We start from the raw sequence: 19676 nt of genomic DNA on the forward strand, positions 1-19676 counted from the left end.
TCTATCCACACACACATGTACACACCCCCATGAGAACACAAGTACCTCCAGAAACACTCACACATTAATATTAAATTATTTAATGATGAAATGCACCGACTTACTACACAAAAGCTAAAACTTCAAGTTAAGATGTAATGTCATTAGACGTGCTTGAGACAGTCAGCAAAAGCCTCTGCTTAAGGAAATAAGCCAGAAGATAAGTTTTACATTGGTAAAAGAACTATCAGGTGCTACAAACTTGGAGAAAGCATTGAGAGATGTCTTTTCAAATTTAATGTGACCCAGATGTTCTGTATCTCTGAATACACTCTATATTTTTAAAAAGAAAGCCTCTTGATGAAGACACTACATAGCTGCATCATAGAACATGGGGGAATCAAGCTGATGCAGACCTGGAAGCTTTAAACTTTACTGGATGCCACAGTGCAGAAAGTGATATGTACATCCCCAGAGAAGAAAAGTGATGATCCTGATATCCAGCTTTGAATGTCATGAGCTGCAATAATGAATGACATGACAAGACATGTCCTCCTCCACTGGTGCACGGCCCCACCCTTAGATAAAGAACTAGAGAAAATCTGTGGTGCCTCAGAGATGAAGAATTCATATTCTCAAGATCAAGCTTACTGATAGGTTAGCCAACTCCAGTGCCCAGTTCTAAACACACAGGAATACGAGCAACCCTGAAAGACTTCAGCAAGTTACCTAATGTATATATATATAATAATATAATATGAATATACTCCCCAACAGTGATTGAAAAGAGATTATGAGCTTGAGGAGTAGAGCATGGTAAATATTATGTAAATATAGAATTCATGGATGAAATTCTCAAAAAAGTGTTGTAAAACAATAACAAAAATATAATTCTGTAGCATTCATAGTTTATTCTACTTTCATATCTTCTCCCTACAAATATTCTGAATTTCAATTTTAATAAATAATAAATAACTGCAAGCCTGTGTGATAGTGCTAAGCTCACCAACTTATTTTAAGACAAAAATTCTCAGTTACATTGGCAACCACAGATATGCATTGGGTTTCTTGACTATCATAATTCCCACAAACATGACCTTTGAATATACTTGCCATGATAGAATGACGTTTTGCACAAAAATAGAATACAGATAAAGATACTAACTCCTAAATAATATTTTAGATATTCTAAACTTTGAATAGCATTTCTGGCTAGTGTGAGTAAAATCAGAAATTCTGTGACTAGGGTAGAATAAAAATAATACATGGAAAATGAATAAATAATTAACTAAAAAGAACATTACTGAAATTACTCTATAATATTGGAAAAATTCTTTTAATGTTAATAAAACATTTTAGACCTTCAAAAATATATAGTTATAAATTTTAAGTACGTTTTCACTCCTAATCTCATTCTAGCATATTAAAGATACACAGATCTAAGTAAGATCTTTAATTTAAGTATATGCACACTGGTTCTGGTCCAATGGATATTATTCTGATCATTTGAAACACTTAGGGAATCTAAGTAGCCAAGTTATTATGTTCTCTCCTTTCCTACTTTGTTCAACAACAATCTTTGATCTTTAGCATCTAATTACTTTGAAGGCTATCTTTTAGTATCATTTGTTTTTCATGGCAATTCTCAATTTCACAGCCATTTTGCATGCATAGATTTTATTGTATTCTAATAATAATCCTGTTGCATGTGCAACATGGGGATATTGTTTCATTTTGGAGTTAAGAAATGAGTGGTAAAGCTGGGGCTTGAATCTAGGCTATCTGATTTTGTCTTATGCAAGTGGCACAAGACCATTTCTCTAGTGTCCAATATGTCTTACTTTCCAGGCACTTTTGAGAAAGGACACTATAGTCTCTCACACTAAGCAGAAAAGCTTACCTTAAAAAGCACCACTGGGGAGCTGCTTGCCCTAATTTCTCTTTTTTAACATTCCTAAAGAATGTGAGGAGCCATGTATTATTGTTATGACTAGATTATGTAACTATTTTGTTAGTTTAAATAGCCAGTCCCCTCCTATGAACAAAGTGAAAGCCCACTACAATTTTTAATTATAGGGACGGCTTCTAAATCAAAATGGAACCTATACCACACAAAAGGATAAATATTCCCCCATGTTGAAAGAGTCAAAGAAAACTTAATCCATGATATTGTACCTGCTCTTTCAACTCATAGTGATACATACGTATTTGTATGCAAGATACTGCTAGATTCAGAGTATATAAATCATTGGAAAGATGATCATCAAAATCAATGTCACTCACAGATTTTTCAAAGAAAAGATTAGGTAATAATGAGTGCTTACTACTTATTTATTGAATACACACATGTACATGATGAATAACCTTTGAAAGGAGAAGATATGAGGTTCCTCAGCACAACAGTCAGTATTTTTGGCTATTCCATTTTCAAGTATGACTGAAGTATATATAAAACTTGACAAAAATTTAAGCTGGATATTAAATTTGAATGTAAAAAACTTGAAGTGAATGCTTCAGTTCTATGTTTGTGGAAAAAGATAATATCAAAGTTGTTATATTTTTACTATATCCCATATTTATTAGAAACAAATGTAGATATGGTTTACATGACTATCCTCACCCAGTATGTTTCTTGTTGAAAGAACTTGCTTTGTTTATTCCAGAACACTACACTACGCATGCCTGTGTTGGCATTCCAAGACTTTACAGTACAGAAGCTTCTTGTACTAAGCAGAGCACAGTCATTTTGTTTATTTGAAATCATTCTTAGCCTAGTAAGTACTACTAAGAAATGCTTCTATGATCACATTCTTTTAGAAACTAGTGTCTGTGCGCCTGTATTTGTAATCAAAATAAAAAAGGTAGCTCTCAAACATAAATTCTCACACATAATAAACTTCAAAAAATTTAGAAAAGTAAAGAATACAGTACAATACAATTATGAATAAAAAACCAAAGGATGAATAACAATTTTAAAAGGCAATTAAATTAAAAAAAATGTGAAACTGTATTGCAACTTGTTAGTAAACCCTGCAAGCTAGTGGATTCTTAATTAGATTATACAAATAGAGCTTTATAATGATTTATTTAATTCCTTATCCTATGGGAAATATGTTTTTTTCCTTTCTTTTGAAATGTTTCCTCCCATTTAAAAACCCTTATTGATTTATTTGTCAGAGGAAAACTCATTACTACTGATGTGACGCTAGCCAAATTCCAGCCAATAATTGAAAACAATGGGTGAGATCACTTTTACTGCCAAGGAGCTACAAGGTCACTACCCCAATCATAATCTGCTCTGCTGGAGGGAGTGCCTGTTCCCATAGGAAACTTGTTTTTGCACCTCCTCAGGCAAGAGACTCAAACAGAACAGCCAACTATGAGGGACCAATAAAGCCAGCCAAGGAAAGTGAGGGAGGAAACATATTTAGTTTGCATGGGGTGGATATTGCTGACCTGATTCAAAGTTAGTTGAAACTCCACACCTCTTCCTGTAACTTAGATCAACTACTTAAAATGCTTCCCCTCAGCTTTCTTTTGTTTAGTTGTCCTGTCCCAGAGTCTTCATTACACAAGAATGGTTCATATTGTATTTTATACTTAAAATTTGTAAAAGAATAGATCTTAATTGTTCTTGACACATAAAATAATATTAGTAAAGCCCATGTTACAATAAAAATGATCAGAAAAAAATGTTGTGAGTTAACAAATATTATTATATAGCCTTTATGGTTTCACAAATATATTCTGATCACTAAACTTAGCCAGCTGTGCACAGTTGTAAATTTCTTAAGGATATGATCATCTCCTAAAAGAGGTATTATGAGTTGATTTAGTTCATCTGTAGACATTAGAGAATATATTTAGAAAAACCTAGACAGTATAACCTGCTTCATACCTGTTATTCTTTATTGTTTTGCCTTTATATGATTGTATTGTATTGCTTTAATATGACAAACACATGAGCAAAGCAATGTTCTTATATTACATCAGCCACAACCTCACAGGGTGGTAAGAAATTTTATGCTCCATTATATTTTTAGTGTAATCAGAAAAACCCTGTTATGTAGTAAATAGCTATATATTACATGTGTATGTTTTTTATATGTCAATCGTACCTTTCTAAAATGATTTACTCAAAGGAAGTGACACAGAGAAATTTGAGGGAGGTAGAGACATTTTGGCTGTGATATAGACTTACTTTAGAATTGGGAAGTGACCTTGATGTTCACTTTGATAGTATGAACGTGCTAGGAGTTACAGGTAGACATTCATAATAGGAGGACTTAGTTTGTCTTTATCAACTGCAAGTAAGTGACATTTGTGACTAGCTACCCTAATGGATTCAAGATGTGGAAACAGTGTGGGTATGACGTTAAGTAAGTAAAAGTACTTGCCATAAAAACCTGGAAACAAACTGGATCCTATGAATTCACCATGGAAGGAGAGAGCTCACTCTCAAAAGCCCTCTGACCTCCGCATGCATGTATGTTCCTAACATATAAACATCATATATATGAAAATAAATAGATAGATGATAGATAGGTAGATAGATAACCAATTAAAAATGTAAAAACACGAGTAGAAGGAAACTAAAATAAGGGTGCTTAATAATATACAAAGATTAAGCTAAATAATAAATAAATAAATACCAATAAATAAATAATAAATAAATAAATAAATAAATAATAAATAAATAAATACCAAGAAAGCACCAGTGTGTACTTACGATGTTAATAACGGTACATTTCCTAATATTAACAGGAAAATCTAATTTTAAAAACGTGTTAGCAATTGCTTGGTGTTCACCAGGCTCCATAATGTTTGAGATTTGAGATATATTCAAAATGGCGTCTTGTGAAATAAGCATAAGCCTATAGTCTCTTAACTGAATACAATGTACCTTTTAGCAACGTTCTTTTACATGTTTCAAAAGCTCAGAGAAATACCATTTACCATAGTTCTCAGTTGATGCCTTGTAATTTACCTAAAGGTTCAAGCTTTAAAAATGGAAAGACTCCTTTAAATTTCAGGGAGTCAGTGTTTGTTGAACCTGAATACATGGTACTCATTATTTTAGTTGAGTGGAAACTGTATTGGTTAATATTGTATCTTTCTTCTAAGCAACAGTTTACCTAGCTCTATACAGATTATAAACATTAATACATATAAGTAGGCATGTTCATGTATGTCCTTAGATATGAAATATGGGTCTGATACTTATTTGTTTGCTAGGTTTTTTTTAAGAAATGATATCAAAATAAAGAAAAGAACAGAAGAAAGTAGAATGAATTTGAATGAAAAGAAGAAAATGTGGTTATCTATAAATTCAATCACATATTTTAAGAGAAATGCATTATATGTAACAAATAATGTTAACTAGGGACTTGAACACAGAAAAGCAGATGCCCTCCTGCCTTATAATTTTGACCACAAAGGTATCTTGGATCCAGTAAGAATAAAGTAGAGAATATATGCTTCTTAGCATTTACTTTTATCATTTGGGTACTCTAGTATTTTGAAATGAATGTAAACACCCAAGGCAGAAGGAACATGAATGGTCATGTGTTTCCTTCTAACTAATTGTAGTGAAATATATGCTTTACTTATTTCCTACTATTACACTCTGGGCACAGACAAAGAGTGTGACCATAGAGACTAAAACAGTGGCTAGGAGCAACTTGATCACGGTTCATGAATTGAAATGTCAATATCTGTTGAGAATTATAACAAGTTTCCTTAGTAACTGCACCACACACACACACACACACATACACACACACACACACACACACACACTAATGTGGTTTGACTCACAACCCAAGTAAGACACCATTTGGTTCAATTCTTACAACTCGTGGGGCCTTAGATTTATCCCAAGAACCCATCTGAAATCAGTGGGCATAATAGCGTACATTTGTAGTCATGGTGTTGAGAAGGAAGAGACAGATGGATCCTTGGAGTGTATGGCTAGCCATTTTAGCTTAATTAGCAAGCTCCTGCCCAGTGAGACATTCTGTCTCATAAATCAAGGTGACAAGGCCTGAGGAAGGACACCTAAGGTTGATCTTCTAGCTTCCACATGCACAGACAAATATGCATGCTTACATTCACATACAAGTGCATGTGCATAAATACACATATACATAGTAAAAGAACCTTGTCTAGTGCAAAATAAATCTATCATGATTTCAAGCTATTATTTTCTAATCTCTTTATCTTAAAGATTAATCATTCTTATTTTTATACAAACAACATGCTTTTATTACTTCCTGTTTGTATCATATCAATAAATAACACACACACACACTCATTCACATTCAGACATGCTTACACCTCATTATGATTAAATTTAGAGATGTCTTTACCCAGAGGATATAAAGTCCAAATATTTAAGCTTCGTTTCTCAAGCCCTATAGGTTTCAGCAGGTGCTAACTCTTCCAGCCACTTCAACCTGGCCTGACATATGAACAGCCTGTGGACATGACACTCCTGCAGGATGAGCTGCCATTGGCCTCCAGATGTCAGAGTTGTTGCTTTTTGTTTCCACTTTCTTTCTGCATCACCCCCTCAAATCTCTGCAACCTACTCAGCATTAGCAATAGCATCCCTTTGGAAGGGGTTCTGAATCTTATTGACTTCCTGTCATGAGGAGCTCACTACTCCCCTCGTTGTTCTTTACCAGCACGCCCTTTCCTTTGACACCTCAAAGTTTTGTTGATTCTTTAGGGGAAGATTAGTTATAACAAAAAAATAGGATGCTAGAAATGGATTTTGCAGCCGGGCGGTGGTGGCGATCCCAGCACTTTGGAGGCAGAGGCAGGCGGATTTCTGAGTTCGAGGCCAGCCTGGTCTACAGAGTTAGTTCCAAGACAGCCAGGGCTATACAGAGAAACCCTGTATCGAAACCCCCCCACACAAAAAAAAGAAATGGATTTTGCTCTGTTTTTCTAATGTGTACCAGTGTTCCATTTTGTGGTTCAGACATTTTCCTCTTACATGCAGCTGTCACTTAGTAGGGCAGCAGAAAACAAGTTTCAAGCTCATGTTTATTAATTCGAAAAGCTTAATAAAATTATTATTTAAAAAAGAGAAATTGCCTAGTAATGACAAAGTTCATTAGAGCTGGGCACTGGGAAAGTTACAGACCTAGAGAAGAGAAGAGCTTTGCCTTTGTTAAAGAGTGCTGAATCCCAACTTTTCTCTCATTCTATTTTCTAGAATACTATCACCCCTTCCTTTGGTAGAATATGAAAAAGAAGAGGACTAGGAAGACTCCAGAATATTCTGCTCTCAGACTCTTCCACACAGAAGCAGAGTGAGAATGTCTGAGACTGGACCTTTCATAACTCTGGCATGCACCTTCCTGATAGCACTTACCTTCTGAGAGGAGTATGGCTTTCTTGTTAGTATCTACTTTCAAAGAAGGAATAGTCACAGTAAATGTTTCTCAGCATAATCAAGAGGAAGCCAGGGCTTGCAAGATATAAAAAGGACTATCTGACAGGCATATCAACACTGGATACTCTTGGAAAATTGTAAATCTAAAAGCCTGTTATGCATGCATGAGAAATAGTCATTTTATAAATGGATTCTGAATAACCTAAAAGGAGTCAATGCCTTAAATAGCAGGTAATTCTCTCCCTTCATTTTGGTAAGGATAGAATTAAATTTGTAGTTTCATCAGTTCTCAAAGTCTTAGTGTGGAAAAGGGCCTCAGCAGCCAGAGGACAGTGCATAAAGTGAGTGAAACCTCACAGGCTCAGCCAGGCTGTTACACTGGGACTCCATATTCACTGCTTAGAAACGTACCCTGCTTCAGGGTGAACTGATCTGCAGCACACGCTGAAAATGAATGAGCTTTCTTCTAAGAAAGATATACAAGATTGTATGTCTATGACGTTAGACACTTTTTTGAAGGCTCATTGTGATCACAAAATTTGTACCCCATGTACAGCTTTATAGAAATACTACTCCATTCCAAAAAACGCACATGACTGATTTATCACTGCACTGAATACCATTTAATTGAGGCCACGGATTTGTCTATGCTTATATAACATTTTTTTTCTTTTTTTTTTTTTAAAGAAAATGTCTTACTATTATTGTGTATGTACACATATAGGGAAGATATGGGTAGGGGGTCCAGAGGATGTCAGGATGTGAATGTCACAGCCTGCTTATGGAAGTCTGAGGACAACTGAGATAAGTCAATTCTTTTCCTTCTGGTCTTTATGTGTGTTCTGCAAGGGATAAAACTTAGCTGCCCAAACTTGCCCAGAGACATCTTTACTTGCTGAGCTATCCCACCAACTTTGTATTTGGTTGTTTGCTTGTTTCTTGAATTCTCTATATATACCAGGCCAGCCTCAAACTTACAGAAATCAGCCTATCTGGTACCTGAGGGCTAGGAATAAATGCATTCAGCACTATGCACAGTATATATTCAAGTTTTATATCACAACTCTAGAAAGCTATCCTAAGAACAAATACTGGATCTGTTAATAACTGGTATTTTAGGGTAAAGTAAGAATCAAACATAAAGACATTGATTATGTTGAACAGCAATATAACTTTCAGATTAACAATTAAATATAGCAGAACTGGCGTTACCAAATTTCTGACTTAAACAAACAAACACACAAACACACAAACAAAAAGCCCTGAGGTCCCAGGGAGTGGGGAGGCCTGGGTAGGAGAGGGTATCCTCTTGGAGGCCAAGGGTAGGAAGAATGGGATGAGGAACTGTGGGAGGGAGGACCCGGAGGTGAGAAACAACTGAACTGCAAATAAATAAATAAATAAATAAATAAATAAATAAATAAATAAATACAAAAATAATAATAACCAGAAAGCCATGTAAGAATCATTATTCCCTGCCATCTGGTGTGCAGTGGCTTATTTTCTAGAGATACAATAAAAAATGAAATTAATAACAGAAACCAGAGACTTACAGATCAGTGTGTCAGTATTTCTACATGTACTATATTATTCTGGCCTTTATTTGTTCACTGCATTGGTACATGTGTTTGCTTTATGCAATTTTCCCAATGCTGGCTAGATCTACTTCTTTTGATTTAAGTACCAGAAATCCTCTTCAAACCCAAATTCATTCTTATTCCCTGAGGAATCTCAGGGGCTGAATTCCCACAGTTCTTGGCAATGTTTCCAATGGGCTTGTAATTACAACTAATTGCCTTTGTTAGAAGATGTGACAAAACAATGTGCATTTAAGTGGAAGGCACTTTTAAAAGTCGCCAAGTACTTCCACTAACCATGTCTTGTTTTACTTACAGTACACTCCCTAGCCAGTCCTGAAAAGTGTGCCTTTAAGATGCAGAAGAGAGTCTTTCCTTCAGCAAGCAATGCTCTGGAGTGAAATGGCTTTTGGAGAATTGTGAGATTAGGACTGAGCTCAGCGAAGGCTGGAGCTGGCCTCCTGCCACTGTGCCTCTCCCTACCATCATTTTAATGTCCTAGGCTCCTGTGTGAACAGTGGGCCTTCAAGTTCTGGCCCACATTGCTCTTTAACAGTTTAGATTTTCTAGAGGAATGGCTTGACATACTATCTCATTGATTCCTAACCTGAGTAAGATTCTACTTACACCTCTCTTAAGAGTCACTGTTGCACAGGGAGAAATGTGTGTTCTTGTAAGTGTAATGATCCTCACCAATGGATTGTCACAAGTTTAATCTTTACCATTGTATAGAATGTGGTATGCCCATCCAGTTGTTTTAAATGTCAATATATTTAAAAATATGAAGAGTTTCAGATACCTAGATCCCATGATATCCCAGTAGAATGACATTTGTATATATGTTCTAAGGATATAGACATTTTATGACAAGCAAGTGAATTGAATAATTTCTAGTTAGGATTATCATATACAACATTTGACAGGCTGAAAGTGAGTATCCTTGCTCAAGATTAACCTTTAACAACAATTTTTAAACAAAACCCAAAGATGTTTGGGCAATCCTTTTTACTATCCCAGTCTCTGCTATATATAGCAAAGAAATGCCGTTCCCTTTGATGCAGGAGAAACTTGAAGTCATAAAACATGCTATAAAGGATTTGCTAAGAAATTTGCTTAGGAAATATTAAGCTATACAGAGTAGTATTCAGGTAAAGAGCACTGCCTCCAAAATTCCCAGAAGATAAGTAGTGTGCTAACCAGGCTTCTTAGAAACTGAGAAAGAAATTTGTATCACAATCAACGTTTCTGCTAACATTTATTCAGAAGATGAATCTTCAGTTAGGCTCCATCCCTGTAACAAAGTGAGACAACTCTGACTTACAACCAGCCATTAGGCCCATCCACATATCAAACAACAAGCCTCTAAAGGGCAGCTCAAGTAGACAGTTCAGGGTCACAACCACCATTAAGTACAAAGACTCTTATCAGGAAAAGCATTATTCTGCCACGTTACAAGATGACCCCCGGTAACAACTATTAAAAAAACAAAATAAAACCAACCTTAGTATATGTAAGAAATATTACTGACAATTACATTTGCTGTGTAAATTGTCCATTTTCCTCCATGGACAGATTTGCACTCTCTTGCTTCTCTTTAAATGTTCAAAGTGTAACATGGGAATGTTAAGGATAAGAGTGGATGTGGAATGTATAAGCCTAGCATTTTTGCATATAAGTCATAAAGTCTATTTGAAGCCAGTTCCACTTTGAGCATTAGCAAAGACAGGTCACGAAATTTTCAAACGCTTTTCCCATTATTAATCTCTAAGTGTGCAGAGTGAATTCTGACCAAGAAAGCACACACACTATTTCTATAATACCTTCACGCCAGTGAAAATTCAGGCATCTGTGCAGGTTTTAAGTGTTCATGAAGGAGCAAGACACAAAGGATGTCCACGTTTCTTATCTCTGTTATGTCTGACTATCACACTGTCCAAAACTTCTGTATCACTGGAGATCGGAGACTGAGACTTTCTTACTGCCGTTGTCTGGCCTCATTGAGAGAAGATGCATGTGGTGGGGTGGGGGTCGGGGGAGGGGACATCCTTTTAGAGACAGGGAGTACAAGGGAAGGAGGTATGGGATGGGGAGCTGTGGGGGGGGTGCAGACCATGAGGGGGATGAAGTCTGGACTGTAAAAAAAGGATTAAAGAATAAAAAAAAAATCACATAAAGAATGAGCAGTGGCTGCAGTTCTGACCTCTATTGATTAACGTTGATTTGAAAGCAGGGTGTATGCCTTTGCAATTCAGGCAGTTTAGCAGCAATTCTTTGAAGCATTTTATTGGCTTATAGAGAAGTTCCCAAAGATTCTTAGGCTTATTTAGCTAAGTTCTTTTAGCTACGGGAACGAATGATTGCTTGTATTACTCAATGATCATTTCAACTTCTTTTTAAAATTTTTTCCTTTTATTATTATTATTAATCATTCCATTCATTTATATCTCAAATGATATCTCACTTCCCAGTTATCCCTTTCACCAACCCCCCATCCCATGATATCTTACTTGCCAGTTACCCCTCTGCCTCCTCCCCATCCCACATCTACCCTCCCCCCTCGCTTTTGCTTGTATGAGAGTGCTCCCCCACCCACCCACACTCCAGCATCCCCTTGCTCTAGGACATCAAACCTCCCCAGACCAAGAGCCTCCCCTCTCATGGCTGTTGGGCAAGGCCATCCTCTACTACATATGTATCTGGAGCTAAAACTTCTTATAAAGAAAGAATGAGATGAAAGATATTTTAAATTCAACAATTAAATCCCTGATTTGTGGTTCTTTGCTAGTTCACGTTTTACTGTCCTGGCTTCCTTAACCAAGTGGTGTGAAGTTTGAACAAAATGTATGTAAGGATGCAAGTGACTGACAAAAGTCTCCACATTTTAAGTATATCTGCCTAATTCACACAGCTGATTTGAACATTAGGCTTTATGCAATGGAAGCTACACACTTTTAATCGAGTAGTCAACATTAAATTAAACCTCCACTGAATGCTAACCCAGTGACAGCATGAGTCAACTCAACATTGCCCTAGAGGCTAATTCTGTTGCTCAGTGAAAGCCAAGCCGCTAACATAACTCGTACTCCAGGGGAAAGGATTGAAGCCATCAGAGTAAAGACTGTCAGAGAAGAACCAGACAGGAAGTGGATTGAAATGTATCAGTATGGAGGTTCAAACACACACACACACACACACACACACACACACACACACACACACACAAAATGAACCTGGTGAATGGAGGCCAGGAAAACAGACACACTCAGCAAAGTAAGCAGGATCAGGAAGATGCTCTGAAGGGGCAATGTGAGTCACTGTGCAGACGAAATGGAATGTTGGGATTGAAGGAGGGACCGAGAGGCAAGTAGGCTCAAAACAGCAAGTAGAACCGCAGGTAGATCAGTGGTAGAGAGATTCCGAGCATAAGCACCACCCGCGGATCAGTATCTAGTACCATACAATGATGAACTAAAATAAGAGGCAGCCAGAACAATAGTATTATGAGAGAAAAGTTTTGTCTCTGATGAATGAATCGTGCCTTTTTATATACTTATTCACTTAAGCTAAAACCTCTTCCAAAGAGGTTCTCACCTATATCTGAAAATCCACAGCAACCAAGTCAATAAGCAGGAGCAGGTGAAGCAAAGATAGAGAGCATGGAGTAAAAAAATAAACCAGTGGGTTATTTGAGAAAGCAGCAGGCATGCCACAAAATCTATTAGGTTTCCAACCTCCAAAGTAAACAGCAAATTGTAATCTTTACAAGATTTCCAGGGGCAACAAGAAACAGTCTCCAGCTGCTCAACAAAGGCATACGGTTGAGGCACCAGTGACGTTTATCTCATGGTTTTAATCAAGAGAACAGACTGCGTGATAAAGGAGATGGCACGCCCAATGTCAATGCTACAATACATAGGATATAAAATTCTGACTGATGATGCTATAATTTCTTAGGTTCGGTCCAAATCGTAATTTCATAAATACTTCAGGAATGGCAATTATGCAAATGAAACAGATAAGCCACTCCCAGATAGTATGGCTTATTTAAGAGCAAACTTTAGCAATCCAGAGAGCATCATATCTTTCCTACCATCCTCGGTTAATAACATTTTCACAACAAATGAATCATACATGAGGTAGCTTCTGATAACGTAGTCATTACGTACCAGAAGATAATCTGCCAAATGATTCCCATCTAGGAATTGCTGCCAATTAATTACATTTTCAAAGCGAGGCCACTCCTGGTTAAATACCTTCACTACCTTATTTCCCACTGCTTCCCATTTGCTTCTCTGGAGAGAGTTACTTTGTTTTATAAAATGTGAGAGAATATTATTCTTAGGTATGGTTCCCCAGGTAGTTGTTAAGAGCAGGTTTTGTTTATAGGGTAATTCTGAAAATGCTATAAACTTGGAGAGATTACAAGTGTGCTTTATTCTATTAACTCATTCAGATAAATATCTCTATTCAAGATTTTGAATACTCCAAGCTCCAAATAATTTTCCTTTCTTTTCTTGTAGGGGGAAAAACTGCTTAAAGAAGTAGTGTTGTTCTTTCTTAGTGGTGCTGGGAACTGAACTTTGGGTCTCACAGACGCTAGACAAGTGCTCTACCACTGGCCCATGTGTCCTTCTCAAGAAGCTGTATTTTGTCATAGAGAATCATTCATAGGCTAGGAAACCTTTAAATAGGGTGGGGTCTACACATAGACAAAATATAGCCACCACCATGAGATCTACCAAAGTCCATAAGCCTTGCACTAGGGAATATTTGTCGTAAGCTTATTCCAGGAGTCAGTACAGTGCTTTGAAGTCTCTATTGTTTCTGGAGACAGGAAATAGGTATGTTACTGGTAATTAGACTTTACCTGAGGTCCACAGATTTCCCAGTCCTGTTTAAGCACATCACGTCCCTGGTCTGATACCCGATCTGGATGTCCCAATATCTGTTCTCCTGTCTGTTTTGTCTGTTTCTGTTTCTCTTCTTCTTGATGAGCTCACGGGCCTCTGGGTCCTTCACAGCTTTTCCTCTTTCTTTCTCCCTCTCCTTGTTCTTGCCACGACGCCTGGCTTGCCTGGCTTGACGTGAGTGTGGTACTGAGCATGCGCTCCAGGGCCCCACCTGCAGACTATACATGCTCTCCTCCGCCTCGCAGGGGTTGGACTGGCATACCTGGAACTCGGTGAGGTTTGGACAGCCGGAGCCTCCAAACTGTGGCGGTGCAACCACGTGCCTAGTGCGGTGCTGCAGGCCGCTGCCACAGGTCCTGGAGCACTCAGACCAGGGCGAGAACTCAGACACGATGCAGTCTTGCTGGCAAGGGATGAGGCAGGCCTGTTCCAGGAGGGGCTTGGGTTCAAAGTACTCGCAGATGATGTCTTCTGCGGGAATGTCTTTGTCCTTCTGGATGCACATTATCTCTCTCACCTGGATGCCTTCCTCCCCCTTCACGCACTCTTGTGCTTTCTCGAGGCTTTTTGAAATCACAGGCTGACACTGATTCCAGGGGCCCAGCCTCCAGTCGTACAACTCTTTGTGCCAGTCACACACTTTGAAACAGTTTTGCTGGTTACTGGGTCTCACAGCCTGCTTGCAGTTCGTATGTAACGTTGTCCATCCTTCCACGTGAGCACACCAGACAGCCCTCGTCTGGATGCCGCCCGGTCCACAGTCATCTCCCATGCACCGTCCCCAGGGACCTATAAAACAGCACAAGAGTTATTTAGCAGGGCTGCAGGAAGAAAGTGACATGGTATTCCCATTTTAGAAAGACGTCTCTAGCCTTAGTACATTAACTTCCCGACGTCTTATAAAGTAGGTCTCTGAACGAGACAGCTGGAAAGTAACACTCGTCCCTGAGTACTTTTACAAGAGGAAACTGTGTCAAGGAGTCTATATAAGGTAACAGCTGGGGCAATTTCACTTCGGGCCCTTTTGGGATTACTAAAAGTTTGCTTTGATTCATTTCCTTTATTTCAGGTAGATCGAGATTGCTGCTCATAAAGGGCATCAGAAACTAGTCACAGAGAAAACCCATTACTCATGCCTCACACCTTGAACTCTGCTTTAGTAAGTGGTAAAGAAAATCGCCCCAGTGAATGCCTTTTCCTCCAGGCTTTCTCTGCCTGGGCAATTAACTATTTTGCAGAAAAATGCTCTCCCTCTCCTGCTTTTTTATTGTTGCGGGCTACGTTGGAAGAAGTCTAATGGCCGTGTACCGTGTTGCTGATAGAATTTAAAGTGAAACTTCATGGTAACTAAAGCTGAGAAATCAAAAATCTTTTATTTTTTTAAAGGGTACTTGCCGTAAATATAAAAGAAACCTTCTTAGTGAACTATAGAGAAGAGTAAAAGCATTTAATAAGCTAAAACCCAAAACTTTTCAATAGTCTGACCTTTGTGTTGAACACTGACTTTGACTTCTTTCAATTAATTCATTTGTTCAATATGAATAAGTTGGAATTTTATGGGACACTTGAGTCAATTGTTTGAGTATGAAAGGGGGTTTGCTATTCTAGAACATTTTTTAAGTAGGCGTGGTCTGTCCTTCCTTTCTTTCTTCCTGTCTTTCTTTCGTTCTTTCTGCTGCAAATAGATTCTTCTTCTCTCACACAATACATCCAACCACAACTTCCACACTTTGTCCTCTTTCCACTCCTCCCAGCTGCAGCACCTCCGCAGTCCCCTATTATCCACTCCCGCCATGCATTTTCTTTTCAGAAAAGAGCAGACATCCAAAAACCAACAACCAAACATGATAAAACAAGATACAATAAGACAAGGCTAAATCCCTCACATTGAGGCTGAACAAGGCAGATAAAATAGAGGAAAAGATTCCCAAGAGCAACCAAAAGAGCCAGATACACACCTGCTCCCACACTTAAGAGTTCCACAGAGACACTGATCTAGCGGCCATAATTTATGTACAGAGGACCTGTATGTACAGGGCACCTGGTGCAGACTCATGGAGGCACCATCTTTTCTGCTTTTGTCTCTGTGAGCCCATATGGGCCCTGCTAAGTTGATTTGGTGGGCCATGGTCTCCTGGTGTCCTCAAACCCTCTGACTCCTACATTCTTCCTTTCCCTTCAGGTTCACAGAGGTTCAAGCTCAGAGGTCTGATAGGATCTGATTTAGACACTCTTTACATTATGTCTGGCTGTGGCTCTATACACCCACTCCCATCTGCTGCCAGAGGAAGCCTCTCAGATGATGAATGGAAAAGACCCCAAGTATACATGTCTTATCTATTTCTTTTTTCTAAGGCAATTCATACTATTTTCAGGGTGTTTACAAATTCTGGTAATATTAAATTAAAAATACATTTTAGAATTGTGAATTAACACAAAGATCACATAAACACATAAGTTTCAAAATGTTGTCATGAAGATGAGGACTTATTTGATGACCTTTGATTGTCATCAACAAGTCCTAAGGAAGTAAATTTTACATGATAGTCATAGGGTTCCCTAAGACAGACAGACAGACAGACAGACAGACAGACAGACACACACACACACACACACACACACACAAACTGCTGCCCTTTTCCCTCAGCCCTACTTTCATAAGAAAAGGTCTGGCTTCACATTTATTTTTATTCATGTCTAGATTATGCATAAGGTTTTTTTCAGGCAAGATGGCGAAGGAAGGATAAAATGTGCCACAAAAAAAGGGGACAGGAAATGAGTCTGGTTCTCCAAATTCATATCTTGAATGAACAATAAAACCAGCTGCATTTTCGCCCCAGCTCTTCTGACACTCGGACTCCAATAAAGCCTACGTTTAAAGTTTTAGGTTACAATGCTGCCCTCTGTGCAGACCACCATTAGTCTACAGGAGAAGAAATGCAAAGAATGCATTTATGGTATCTATGTTTATTTAAAAAAAGGATGTTTGATGATGTTGTCTTTTTTACAAGTGACACAAAATTGTAAACACAATAGTGAGTTGTCCAAAATATTGGGCTAATTAGTCATCTTTTCACTTAAAATAATAATAGATTTGGTCTATCCAAAATATTATTTCATTAAATTCATATATAAAATTGTATAAGGATTTAAAATAAACTTCAGAAAATAGTGTTCTTAGATGTTGATGTTAATGCTTTATAAACAAAAAAGACAGTGAATTTGTTGAAAGTGTCAACTTAAAGTACCTAATGAATGATATTTTAATCCTATTTTTACGTTGTCTCTGTAAATTGTCTTCCTACAATACTTTTGATAATTTCTTACAGACTTGCAAAATATTCCATCTGAGAATCTTAAAGCTAAAGATGCCTCTTAATAAGGAAACTTTATAGAATGTATAAAACTTTAGGATTAATTTCACATAGCTTTAATTTTAGTTTGTTCTCTCCATTGTGTTTGAACAAAACTGTTATCCTATTTCCCACAGGAAGGCACATTTATATTAGACTCAAGGCTAAACTACATGCTGCTCAGTTGATATTTTAAAGCATGGGTGCCTTGTGCTAACTCTGAATCTAAATCCAAAACCCAAGATAATTTTTCTCTGTCAGTATGTCTTCTTTCTCTGTCTCTGTCTCTGTCTCTGTCTCTCTCTCTCTCTCTCTTCTTTCTTTCTTTTCTTTCTTTTTATTTTCTTGAAGCAGAGTTTCTTTATGTAGCACTGGCTTTCCTGGAACTCACATTTTAGACTAGGCTGGTCTTGAACTCACAAGAGATAAGCCTGCCTCTGCCTCCCAAGTGCTGGGATTCAAGGCACATGCTACAAAGCCTAGCTGAGAATTTATTGATGTACCATTATTTTCCATCTTTGACAATAATTATGAGATTATACCAATTAATGAATATTTAGTATTTTATTCCCAGAATAAAGCCAAAAGAAGAATTTTGTAGAAAATGTTCATAGTGATTACCCTACTATAAAGATTGGTTAATTGGCTTTGCATTCCTTCTTGTGAAGAGACATGAATAAAAATTAATTCTCCTCACATAGGACACCAATGAAAGACCAGAGAAATGTTTCCACCTAATTATTAGCAAACTAATGAGTTCACTGGGGGTTACTAACAGAAGTATACAAGGACAACTCACAAACAGCTTCATTACTACAAATATCACCTATATTTGTAGTAATGAAGACTATATCTCTAGAGCTCTCTGCCTGCCTTGCAGACCGCTCCTCAAATAAGCAGGTTTCCTCTTGCTAGCAGTCATGTACAGCCCACATAAGATTGGACACAAGCTATGGTCCTAGAGCAGAATAATATTAGTACATTTTCTCCAAGGTCCATGATCTACCTAGTCTCAGGTTCTTAGCCACATTAGCAGGGTCAGACATTTGTTCTGTCTCGTAGAATTCTAATTAGAAAGTGGTTAGTTATTCCAATAACATTTGAATACTATTATTCTGCCAAAGGAACATAGCAACAAAATGACTCTTAGTGGCATACTGGTATACCCATAGATCAGTATATAACTCATCGCTCATTAGAGAAGTATCTTATTGCAATGGATGGCTCACAACTACACACGGTGAAACAGGTGAGAGAGTCTGAAGCACAAAGTCCTAAATGAGATGATAGCATGTCTTCTTCAAGCTCTCCTTTCAAGGTTTAGGGTCTTTTGTACACAACAAAACTGATACTCATATGAGCTCACAAAGACTGTGGCAGTACACATAAGGGGTCCTAGCACAGAGTAAGTAAACACAGGCTCCCACCCATAAGAAGCTATCTGCAATTGATACCCAATGACAAAGGCAAAATCAGATTTCTCCAATGGAGTCTCACTGTGTTTATAAACCACACTTCAGCTTAAGCCCATGCTCATGAGTGGTTGACCAACCCAAAATGGCCTAAATGGTCTTTTACAGTTCTTATCCTGTTTCACTTTGTTTGGGTATTTCCTATCTAATAGGTTTTTGCTTATTTATTTTGATTTCTGTTTTTCTGTTTTTGTGGATGTGGGTTGTACGTATGCTTCCTGGTTTTGTTGTTTTGTTTATTTGTTTGTGTCTTGTCTGTTGAGAGAGTTAGAGTAAGAGAAAGAGAGAATGAGCAAGTGAGAAGGAGATGTAGAGAGAGAGCATAAAGTTGAGTAGGTAGGTGGGGAAGATGGGAAAACATGATCAAAATTTATTATATGAATTATTTTTAATACAAAATCTTTTAAAAAGATGAGCACCAGTTCTGTAAGCTTCATAACTTTCTTAGATTTTAGATCATGTTTCCTTACTTTCCTGAGTTGTATGCTTTTCCCTCTATTGCCCTGGAGTGAATGTTTCAACTGGTAAGTGATAGCTACACAACAGTCAATGAAAATAAATTACTGAACAACAGAATTTTAAAATTTTCTTGTTGATGCTTTGATGCACAGAAACATATGATATCATTTATTGTAAATCTCACTTACTAGAAAAGTAAGAATATTTTTGTATAATACTCTTCTTTTAAATTATTAATTAAAAAATTCCATGGTATATATTTATTGTACATAGTCCTGTGATACATAAAGACACTCATATAAGCTTATAATTTATCTTTGATTTTATTATTTGGTTGTATTTGATATCATACATATATGTGGACCATCTTTCATATATTTTTATTTTATTTATGATTATAAAATTTGCACTGACACTAATTTAATGGACAACTAGTATTAGATAGTTTATATCTCTTTCTCAAGATATTTCAATCTCTAAACAAAAGGACATTACAAATGCAAATATGGTTCACATCCAGTACA

General features: G+C 37.3%; 1 protein-coding gene across 1 annotated transcript in view; it reads right to left on the reverse strand.

Moving 5' to 3' along the window:
• The window catches only part of Thsd7a (thrombospondin type 1 domain containing 7A), a 364412-nt gene that overhangs the window by 198703 nt on the left and 146033 nt on the right, over positions 1 to 19676 (reverse strand). The window contains exon 2 of the mRNA XM_028755943.1: positions 13826 to 14657. Coding sequence (XP_028611776.1) covers positions 13826 to 14657 — 832 coding nt within the window. The remainder of the gene's footprint in view (positions 1 to 13825; positions 14658 to 19676) is intronic.

Source organism: Grammomys surdaster, unplaced genomic scaffold (genome assembly GCF_004785775.1).
Source record: "Grammomys surdaster isolate TR1022 unplaced genomic scaffold, NIH_TR_1.0 126091, whole genome shotgun sequence".
Lineage (NCBI taxonomy): Eukaryota > Metazoa > Chordata > Mammalia > Rodentia > Muridae > Grammomys > Grammomys surdaster.